Source organism: Dendropsophus ebraccatus, chromosome 8, assembly GCF_027789765.1.
Source record: "Dendropsophus ebraccatus isolate aDenEbr1 chromosome 8, aDenEbr1.pat, whole genome shotgun sequence".
NCBI classification, from domain to species: domain Eukaryota; kingdom Metazoa; phylum Chordata; class Amphibia; order Anura; family Hylidae; genus Dendropsophus; species Dendropsophus ebraccatus.
In genome coordinates, this window is record NC_091461.1 from 123,115,930 (window position 1) to 123,127,587 (window position 11,658).

The 11,658-nt window shown below is 47.4% G+C and overlaps 1 protein-coding gene across 1 annotated transcript; it reads left to right on the forward strand.

The window, feature by feature from the left end:
• Nucleotides 1-535: 535 nt before the first annotated feature.
• Nucleotides 536-11,266, forward strand: SERPINC1 (serpin family C member 1). The gene is made up of 7 exons (XM_069981667.1): nucleotides 536-637; nucleotides 4,776-5,176; nucleotides 5,852-6,067; nucleotides 6,655-6,792; nucleotides 7,090-7,486; nucleotides 8,281-8,345; nucleotides 10,953-11,266. Exons 2-7 carry the CDS (start codon nucleotides 4,778-4,780, stop codon nucleotides 11,127-11,129), a joined length of 1,392 nt encoding a protein of 463 aa, XP_069837768.1. The 5' UTR covers nucleotides 536-637; nucleotides 4,776-4,777; the 3' UTR covers nucleotides 11,130-11,266.
• Nucleotides 11,267-11,658: the final 392 nt, after the last annotated feature.

Below are 11,658 nucleotides of genomic sequence, written 5' to 3' on the forward strand. Positions count from 1 at the left end.
CCCGCTCTTTATTGCAGTCCAAAAACCACATTTATTTACATTCACTTTAAAGGGTTGTTCACAAAATAAAATCTTTCAAATCAATTGGTGCAAGAAATATCTCCAGTCTTCCAGTACTTATCAGCTGCTGTATGTCCTGCAGGAAGTGGTGTATTCTCTCCAGTCTGACACAGTGCTCTCTGCTGCCACCTCTGTCCATGTCAGGAACTGTCCAGAGCAGGAGAGGTTTTCTATGGGGATTTGCTGCGGCTCTGGACAGTTCCTGACATGGACAGAGGTGGCAGCAGAGAGCACTGTGTCAGACTGGAGAGAATACACCACTTCCTGTAGGACATACAGCAGATGATTAGTACTGGAAGATTATTAAAAAGAAGTAAATTACAAATCTTTGGCATCAGTTGATATTCTTCTATCCATAATGTTTTCTCTGCTTTACCTGATGTGTGAATTTTTTTTTACCAGTAACAAAAGAGTTAAAAGTAATTCCCACCCAGAGCAAAGAGTAGAACACAACTGGTTGGTCATGGACCTTTCACCTGGTGGCCCTGACCCCGGGGGCCGTTCAGTGCTCGGACTGTGGGGACATCGGGATTTTACTTTCCACATCACAAAGAGGATCAGTGCGGAGCAGGAGCAGGTAAGAGGCTGCAGCTATAACCGTATAATTATATACCTCTCCCGTTATAACCGTATAATTATATACCTCTCCCGTTATAACCGTATAATTATATACCTCTCCCGTTATAACCGTATAATTATATACCTCTCCCGTTATAACCGTATAATTTTATACCTCTCCCGTTATAACCGTATAATTATATACCTCTCCCGTTATAACCGTATAATTATATACCTCTCCCGTTATAACCGTATAATTATATACCTCTCCCATTATAATCAGTTACCTCTCCCGTTATAACTGTATAATTATATACCTCTCCCGTTATAATCATATACCTCTCCCGTTATAATCATATAATTATATACCTCTCCCGTTATAATCAGCTGTTATATTGATCTCATGATAACTTGTGTATCAGGTTTCTCCTTTATGAGGCAGATGATATGCTGATGTATCCAAGTAGTGCTGATGTATCCAAGTAGTGCTGATGTATCCAAGTAGTGCTGATGTATCCAAGTAGTGCTGATGTATCCAAGTAGTGCTGATGTATCCAAGTAGTGCTGATGTGTGTGGATATATATATATATATATATATATATATATTATAATATAATACACACTTGCCATATAATATAAGCACATTGCCGCTGATCTCCCGGTCATATGGATATAAAATAATCGAGGAAAGTCGGGATGTCAGTCAGTGCTATGTGAGGTGTACAGTCTGTCCGGCCGGGTGTATACACGGCACTGTACATTTGGTACAGCTTACAGGACATACACCACAGATGCCGCACTATGATGGCAACCATCCACATTCACATAATGGCAGCCAGCACCTGGGGCACCTGCCCAATACCCTTGGTTCTCCTCAGGGCCTTAGTCCTGGCCTTAAATTAAAGGGGTACTCTGGTGGTTTTATTTTTCCAAATTAACTGGTGTCAGAAAGTTATACCCTGGGATGTGTGGGGGTCCAGATAGTCGGGCTCCTCCGATCAGTCACACGTGTGGTACTAGAGACTGAGAGAATCACAGGGCGAGACCCTTCCGCTTATCAGTAGATGAGGAGTTTGGATTGTTTGGTCTTTTGTTGCAAATGCAAATACAGAACATTATCTGCAATGGACGTCAGACCTGAGGAACAGAGGCCGAAGGGGAGGCCTGTGAGCTGCGGGTGTCCCTGAGGGGTCATGTCTGTCCTGTATGTCCTGCCGAAGATAGAGAAGGACTGACATGCGCTCATATGGTGCAGGATGGTCCCAGGCATAGGGTTTTAGGACAGGTCCTATTAACATAAATAGAAATAATTATTGGGCATGCTCTGTGACCTTAGGAGAGGTCATTAAACAGAAAGGGGAGGCTGAGCTGGGAGCATCCACAATATGTCTGGGTTCACACACAGTATATTTCAGTCAGTATTTGCTCCCTCAAAGTATTTTGCAACCTCAACCAGAAGTGGATTGAAAACTAAGAAAGGATCTGTTCACACAATGTTGAAATTGAGTGGATGGCCGCCATATAATGGCAAATATTTGCTGTTATTTTAAAACAACGGCTGTTATATTGAAATAATGGCCGTTATTTACTGTTATATGGTGGCCATCCACTCAATTTCAACATTGTGTGGACAGAGACTTTCGGTGTTTTCAATCCACTCCTGGATTTGGTTGCAAAATACTGAGCAAATACTGCCTGAAATATACGGAGTGTAAACCCAGCCGGAGTGTAAACCCACTGTAGATGGTGACACTGGTGTTTTGCGGGTACTATTTAATGAAGATGCCAGGTGGGGACCTGTGAGACGTCTGTTTCTCAGACTAGAGACTCTAATGTGCTTATCTTCTTGCTTAGTTGTGCAACGCGGCCTCCCACTTCTTTTTCTACTCTGGTTAGAGCCTGTTTGTGCTGTCCTCTGAAGGGAGTAGTACACACCGTTGTAGGAAATCTTCAATTTCTTAGCAATTTCTGGCATGGAATAGCCATCATTTCTAAGAACAAGAATAGACTGTCGAGTTTCAGATGAAAGTTCTCTTTTTCTGGCCATTTTGAGCGTTTAATTGACCCCACAAATGTGATGCTCCAGAAACACAATCTGCTCAAAGGAAGGTCAGTTTTGTAGCTTCTGTAACGAGCTAGACTGTTTTCAGATGTGTGAACATGATTGCACAAGGGTTTTCTAATCATCAATTAGCCTTCTGAGCCAATGAGCAAACACATTGTACCATTAGAAGACTGGAGTGATAGTTGCTGGAGATGGGCCTCTATACACCTATGTAGATATTGCACCAAAAACCAGACATTTGCAGCTAGAATAGTCATTTACCACATTAGCAATGTATAGAGTGGATTTGGTTTAAAGTTAGAACTAGTTTACAGTTATCTTCATTGAGAAGTACAGTGCTTTTCCTTCAAAAATGAGGACATTTCAATGTGACCCCAAACTTTTGAACGGTAGTGTATGTGTGAGTCGGTGATGCTTCCCGGTAGTATATGTGTGTGTCGGTGATGCTCTCCGGTAGTATATCTGTGTGTCGGTTATGCTCCCCAGTAGTATATATGTGTGTGACGGTGATGCTCCCTGGTAGTATATGTGTGTGTCGGTGATGCTCCTCTGTAGTATATGTGTGTGTCGGTGATGCTCACCGGTAGTATATGTGTGTGTCGGTGATGCTCCCTGGTAGTATATGTGTGTGTTGGTGATGCTCCCCGGTAGTATATGTGTGTGTCGGTGATGCTCCCCGGTAGTATATGTGTGTGTCGGTGATGCTCCCCGGTAGTATATATGTGTGTGTCGGTGATGCTCCCCGGTAGTATATGTGTGTGTCGGTGATGCTCCCCGGTAGTATATGTGTGTGTCGGTGATGCTCCCCGGTAGTATATATGTGTGTCGGTGATGCTCCCCTGTAGTATATGTGTGTGTCGGTGATGCTCCCGGTAGTATATATGTGTGTGATGGTGATGCTCCCCGGTAGTATATGTGTGTGTGTCGGTGATGCTCCCCGGTAGTATATGTGTGTGTCGGTGATGCTCCCCGGTAGTATATATGTGTGTGTCGGTGATGCTCCCTGGTAGTATATATGTGTGTGTCGGTGATGCTCCCCGGTAGTATATGTGTGTGTCGGTGATGCTCCCGGTAGTATATATGTGTGTGACGGTGATGCTCCCCGGTAGTATATGTGTGTGTCGGTGATGCTCCCGGTAGTATATATGTGTGTGACGGTGATGCTCCCCGGTAGTATATGTGTGTGTTTCGGTGATGCTCCCTGGTAGTATATATGTGTGTGACGGTGATGCTCCCCGGTAGTATATGTGTGTGTCGGTGATGCTCCCCGGTAGTATATGTGTGTGTCGGTGATGCTCCCCGGTAGTATATGTGTGTCGGTGATGCTCCCCGGTAGTATTTGTGTGTGTGACGGTGAATCCCCGTCCCCAGCACTGTAAGTGTCCACAGGGCGTCCCACAGCTTTGTAAGTGCCCAGTAATCCTTCACCCAGCTCTGTAAGTGTCCACAGGGCGTCCCACAGCTTTGTAAGTGCCCAGTAATCCCGCCCCCAGCTCTGTAAGTGCCCAGTAATCCCGCCCCCAGCTCTGTAAATGCCCAGTAATCCCACCCCCAGCTCTGTAAGTGCCCAGTAATCCCGCCTCCAGCTCTGTAAATGCCCAGTAATCCCGCCCCCAGCTCTGTAAGTGCCCAGTAATCCCGCCCCCAGCTCTGTAAGTGCCCAGTAATCCCGCCCCCAGAATATGAATGTAGAGATGCTTAGTGCTGACCCATTCAGTCAAGGGTCCTATTCTCTATATTGTGGGGGGATCCCGGAGGTCAGGACTGCAGTGTTGCCTGTAAGGACACTTATTGCCGCACTGTATAAAACTGATTGTCAGGGTTTAGTGTTGAGCGAACTGTCCAGGTTTTAAAGCGTTCTCCAAACCCAAACATTCTGCATTTCACACTCGGCGGCTGGAGAAGTTGGATGCCGCCCTAGGGAATCCTTCAAAACATGGATACGGCCATAGGCTCTATCTATGTTATCCTGGCAGTCCTAGGGTTACAGCCAACTTCTCCAGCCGCCGGGAGTCACATGCAGAATGTTGGGGACCTCTGCTCAGCACCTCTAGGCTTCAAAATAAGGAATTTTTTTGGCGTCTCCTGCAGGTATGCATCTCCTTCCAGTATTCCTGGTAAGTCTTTGGGGCTTGGTGTCGCCCCAGGCCCACTACCCGGACATCTGCATCGCTAAACCCAAAGACATTCCCCTGAACCCCATGTGCATCTATCGAAAAGAGGTGACGGAAGTGGAGGAGCAAGAGGCAAAGGAGGCCGCTCCTGCGGAGAAGATCCCGGAGAAGATCCCAGAGAAGATCCCGGACAGCACCAATCCAAGGGTCTGGGAACTCTCCAAGGCTAATTCTAGGTTTGCTATTGACTTCTTCAAAATTGTCGCTGACTCCAAGACCAATGCGGACAACCTGTTTATGTCTCCGCTGAGCATCTCCCAGGCCTTCACCATGGCAAAGCTCGGGGCTTGTGATAACACTTTAAAGCAGCTCATGGAGGTGAGTACTAAAGAATTACTGGCACAGGAAGATTGCAGCAGTGTGCGCTTTATGGCAGCTAAAATGAATGAGAGTTATGGTCAGAAAAGTGTCAAAAGTATAAGGGGTGAGGGGCCACCAGATGACCAATGGCTCCATAACCAGATGCTGCAGAATCTCCGCATCCCTGAGCCCCCTCCCTGTATACTGCTAACCTGCCCTCCAATAATGATATGCCCTCACCCATCCTGCACAGCTCTATTCACTTCAATGGAACTAAGCTGCAATACTCACACCCAAACTGATGACACACCCTAAGAAGTCCTGGTGGACACAGCCCTAGGGCAGCATCCAACTTCTCCAGCCCCCAGTAATCAAATGCTGAACGTCCATTGTTCGGAGGATGTTGTTGAACCAGAACAGTTTGACAGATCCGTTCAGCACTACACGTTACACATCATATCGTCCGTACACGGAATAAATCATTAGTGAATCAGCTCCTAATAAACAGAGGCCATAGTGATCCCCGCTAGATGGGGCTATCCTCTAATGGAGCCCATTATTCTACCGGCTCTGGGTCCTGGGGTATTCCTGTGGCCGCTCCATCCCTGCCTCCATCTCCAGGTATATACTGTATGTCCGATGTTTCCAGCTCTCCTTATATAAGAACGTCTATTCCTTTACTCTCTCTTACAGGTTTTCCACTTTGACCAAGTTTCTGAAAAAGCTTCCGATCAGATCCATTTCTTCTTCGCCAAACTGAACTGCCGGCTCTACCGAAAAGCCAACAAGTCATCGGAACTGGTGTCCACCAACCGGCTCTTTGGAGAAAAGTCTTTGACCTTTAACCAGACGTATCAGGAGATCAGCGAAGCGGTCTATGGAGCTAAACTCTGGCCTCTGAACTTCAAGGTGCGGGACCACCATGCCAAACCGAAGGCCTGTCTCCTAGGTGTCAGCACCATTGTCTCAGTCCAGAAATGAACCTGGACAATGCCGTCCCATCTGCCGGGACTATAGAGCAGGAGGAGATGAGTAGATTGATATATATTGTTGGAAGATTCTCGGTTTAACTCTCTCCTTATTCTAAGCGTAGTAGTCAAGTGGGCGGTCCTACTTAGTGAGTGACAGCAGAATTCTAGTTCACCAATTTATTGGGTATAAGTCATGTTGAACAGAGTTGCAGAACTGTTCCGATTCGGCAATGTTCTCCAAACCCAAACGCTCGGCATGTGATTCCCGGCGGATGGAGAAGTTGGATGCCGCCCTAGAAAACATGGATTCAACCACAGGACATAGACTGTATCCATGCTTTCCTGGAAGCCCTTGGGCGACATCCAACTTCCTTAGACCCCAGAAGTCAAACGCTGAGCGTTTTAGTTTGGAGAACGGTGCCAAACCGGAATAGTTCTGCAACTCTGCTCAACGCAAGGTATAAGTATGATTACAGCTCTGGGGTTTAACCTTATAATGTAGTGATGATTTTTTGTGTGTAAAAGGAAAAAGCTGAAGAGTCTCGTGAAATCATCAATAACTGGGTGGCCAATAAAACCGAGAAGAGAATCACTGAAGTCATTCCGGAAGGTTCCATCACAGAAGATACCATCCTGATCCTGGTGAACGTCATCTACTTCAAGGTACACAAACTGCCCACCATGGCGGCCAGCATCACATTCACTCTTATGGCCGGAGTCGGCGTTATATTTCCGGCCACAAGAGGTCGCTATCACTTGCCAGCGTTGCGGCACACAATCTGGAGGAAGACGCGGTTGTTTTTACGGCCCAAAAAAACAGTGTTTCCTGCAGCCGCCTGAAAGGCTTCTTGATGAGTGACCGTAAAAATGGCCGCGGACGTGTATAGAGGGCCTTACTCCTACTGCTCCACTATTGTTTTCTCATTTCCGTTTCATTCCCGATTTCTCGTTCCCCCTCAGGGTTTGTGGAAGTCAAAATTTGATCCTGTGAATACGGCGAAGGCAGAATTTCACGTCCCCGGCAGAAATTCGCCCAGTGAAGTCCCCACCATGTATCAGGAGGGCAAGTTCCGCTATGGTGACTATAAGGATGATGGGGTCCAGGTTCTCGAGATGCTTTACAAAGGTGACGACATCTCCATGGTGCTGGTTCTGCCGGCGGAGGGGACGCCTCTGGAGGCCGTGGAGCGGACGTTGTCCCTGGAGAAGTTCTCGGGATGGTTGAACGACATTCAGGAAGTCCAGTTGTCCCTGCACCTCCCCCGCTTCAAGATGGAGGACAACTTCAGCGTCAAGGAGAAGTTAGAGAAGTTGGGTCTGACCGACCTGTTTGACCCACATGCGGCACGGCTGCCAGGTAACGGCCCATGTGACCTGTGATGTCACAATGCATGGATATCCTGTATATCGGACGCTGCAATGTGAATATAAATTAATATAGGTAGCGCCCAATGTCCCAATCCCGTTTGTTGGTCCTTTTTTTAAAGGGGTCATCCAGGGCGTAGCGAGGATTCATGAATCCTGTACGAATCCCCCATGAGAGCGCCCGTCGGGGGACTGCGCCGGGCCAATAGTTCATAGCAAATTCTCACAATTAAAGGGACTAAGGCCTGCAGGCCCCTTTAGCGCATGGGCCCCGTATCAGTAGCATGGTCTGCCTTTATGGTAGCTAAACCACTGGGGTTATTCAAGGTAAGAGACACATGGCAGCTTTCTTTAAAAAAAACAAAAAAACAGCGCCACCGCTGGGCTAAGGTTGTGTTTAGTACTGAAACTGAGGACAGGGGCGGCCCTGTTATTGAAGGGAAGCAGCTATGTTTCTCTAACCTTGGATAACCCCTTTAAGTCCATCCTCTGAAGACCTGCCGGCACCCCCACCTCCCCCCAGAAGGGTGCTTCCGTCTATGACATTGCCCCAACAGCCCAGAGGTGCAAAACTATACACAACCTGTGAACAAGTGTGGTGCTGTTTAACGTATCTGTAGATATCTGTATTATAAAGTGACTAGGCCACCGCGATAGCCTGTATTATAGTGAAAATTCACTGATTTTGCAGCAGTTGCTTTACTGCCGTCCATATCAAATACTGACGTCTGTGCTCATTTAAATTGTCATTTGTGAACGTAACGTTTCCCTAATTCTATTCCCCAGGGATTGTGTCTGGTGGAAGGAACGACCTGTACGTGTCCGACGCATTTCACAAAGCGTTTTTAGAGGTAAGACGTGAAAAGACGCCTGAGGAGCCTTAAAGGGGCTTTCTGGTTTCTTTATGTAATGAGTGATAAAGGGATTATTCTGGTTCTGCTGTGTGGATCTTAGTCCCTTTGGTCCGCTCCTAGTCTGGTACCTTTGTTTCCAGTACAGGCCGCGGCCCTATTCCACCAACAGATCTGACAACAGATTATCTGCCAAAGATTTGAAGCCAAAGCCAGGACTGGATTTGAAAAGAGGAGAAATCTCAGTCTTTCCTCTATGACCTGTTCTCTGTTTATAGTCTGTTCCTGGGTTTGGCTTCAAATCTTTGGCAGATAATCTGTCAGATCAGTTGGTGGAATAGGGCCTTAGGGTGGTATTACACAGAACGATTATCGTTTGAAAAATCGTTAAATCGTTCGGATTTGAACGATAATCATTTCGTGTAATAGCAGGCAACGGTTAAACGACCAAGGAGAAATCGTTGATCGTTTAATAGGATCCGGATCTAAGTGCTTGTTTGTCCAGGGCCGCAGGAAAAAAGAGAGCGACCTAGAGGGTTACATGGGTTATATCCCCCTAGGAATTGTCCCAACCCATCTATGGACTCCACCCTAAGACCCCTCATATACCTTACAGTGGGGGAATGGAGAATGGCGACCAACTGGGAAATTAGCTTCTTCCTGGACTCGGGGCCTTTGAAATGCTAATGTCCAAATGGTCTTTAGACACAGTGAGAGCTCAGTGACTGCCTGATATCAGTATATACTATATACCTGGCACAGGTATATAGTATATGTGGTCACAGCTCCTGTAACAATGAGCATTAAGCTTTGAATCACTCTGTATACTGTATACCCCGGCGGTTACAGCTTTTCTAATCTTTTCCTTACAAATAAATGTGACTAGTATTGCCCTATTGTGGCCCCTAGAACCTTTTTAGTTTGGGGTCATTTTATGTGACGGGGTTTATAGTGTTTGTTCGCACCATATCGGTGTAGATCAAATTTCTAATAGCTTTTTATAAAAAAAAAATCTGATATATTGTTACAAAAAAAAAAATCAGCAATCCTGGCGTTTTTTTCTTTTCTTTATGCTGCACAGGAACAATAATGTTATAGAGAGCAAAAAATCATCAAAACTACTCAAATAGATTACCAAAGAATGCTCATAATGCTGCTTCTGTATACACGGATCAGTAAGATCAGCGCTCTGCTACCGGAGCCTGCCTGGCGCTGCATCTATTACTGACACTTAAAGGGAATCTGTCAGCAGCTGGGCTGGTCCCCAGTGTAGTGTAGATGTGTGTCCCACATTGTCTGGCCTATCTTTCTTTTTGTCCTCGCTGTTGTAGTTTGTCCCCAATCTGTCCCTTTAGGTTGGTAGCAAGTGTCGTAGAGGTGTAGCGGTGAGGCCTTCGTGCCGCCCTTCATCACGCTTCACCACTACTACCCGGCCTCCTGCTTCCCGGTGCCAGAACCTTCATGCATGCGGAGTTGCTGGCACGGGCCGCGCGCGCCCACTTGCCGGCTCTTGCCTGCGCCCTGGGTGTGTGTGGCCTGCACACTCCCGTCGGCATGAACGTGCATGCGCCGTAGTATGGGGAGCGGCGCAGGCGCACTGAGTTTACCAACTGGGGGCATTGGCTTTATGCCCTCAGCCGCTCCTCCGCACTACAGCGCATGAGCATTAACGCCGACGGAAGCGCGCAGACCGCACACATCCAGGACGCAGGCGCAAACTGCCAAGTGTGCGCGTGGCCCGTGCCAGCAACTGCGCATGCGCACAGGAAGATTCTGTCACCGGGAAGCAGGAGGCCGGGCCACGATGACCAGCTACGCCAAACAGGGAGGAGGCGAGCCGAAGTGCGGCACGAAGGCCTCACCGCTACACCTCTATGACACTTGCTACCAACCTAACGGGACAGATTGGGGACAACTACAGCACCGAGGACAAAAAGAAAGATGGGCCAGACAATGTGGGACACACATCTACGGGACCAGCCCAGCTGCTGACAGAGAACTCCGTGCGGACAGGGCGATTATATGTAAAAAAGCTGGGGAGGCTGAAAGAAACAACCCCCCCCCCCGGCTCCAGCGCTGATGTCACGTACCGCCGCTCCCTGGTTGGAGAGGGGACCTGGGACGTCACGTGTCAGGGCTGAGGCAGGACTCACCGACACTTTTACAAAAAAAACGCCCTGCTTGGAGTTGTCCTTTAAACAGATTGCTGCATTTAAGGGGTTAATGGCAGACAGTGGCATGAAACATTAAGTATAAACAGGAACATGGCCCCCTGGGAAATCAATTATGCAAAAATACTGCAGAGACTGTAAATTCCCATAGAAAACCTCTCCTGCTATGGACAGAGGTGGCAGCAGAGAGCACTGTGTCAGACTGGAGAGAATACTCCACTTCCTGCAGGACATGCAGCAGCTGATAGGTACTGGAAGACTGGAGATTTTTTTTTTTTATATATATATATAAGTAATTTACAAATCTGTATAACTTTCTGACACCAGCTGATTCGAAAGTCTTTTTTTTGTTTTATTTTGCTGAACTCCTCCTTTAAGACTCCAGCTGTGCTCATTAAGTAGCAGACCAGTCATGAAATGTCATCTTCTTTTTCAGGTGAATGAGGAGGGCAGCGAGGCTGCAGCTTCCACGTCCATTATGGTGGCCGGACGCTCATTCAGGCCAAACCGGGTCACATTCAGAGCCAATAGACCCTTCCTGGTCTTCATCCGCGAAGTCCCCATCAATGCGATTGTATTCATGGGCCGAGTCTCCAACCCTGGAGGTGCCTAACCTTATGTACTGGGTCCCTGCCACTTCCACCACTCTGCCTGATCGCTCTCTTAAAGGCACGGCGTCCTTTGTTTTCACTTGTTTACCTAATGGAAATATTAATATTTGACAGTGTAATAAATGATATTCTAGGCCTGGCTGAGGAGGATGGATGTAAGAGTATATACAGTATATACTGCTCCACATGGAGGGTGAGAAAGGTGCAGCCATCGCTATAATCTGTAAGTGACCGGATTTACAGGCGCTGGGAGGTCAGAACATGCAGAGGTCACAAGGTCACCGATGATGAACACGGGGAGAGTGACGACAAACTGGAGAACTACACGGACTGAAGAATGGCGCATAGTGATTCTGTATCACATACTGAGCCCCGGCCATCAAACAGCGTCTACACCAGGGATGGGGAACCTGCCGCTGTTGCAAAACTACAACTCCCATCATGGCTGGAAAGCCCAAGGTTCCCCATCCCTGGTCTACACAAACCCTCAGAAGACGCGAAGACACTGGGCTACGAGCCTGACCTCCAGCC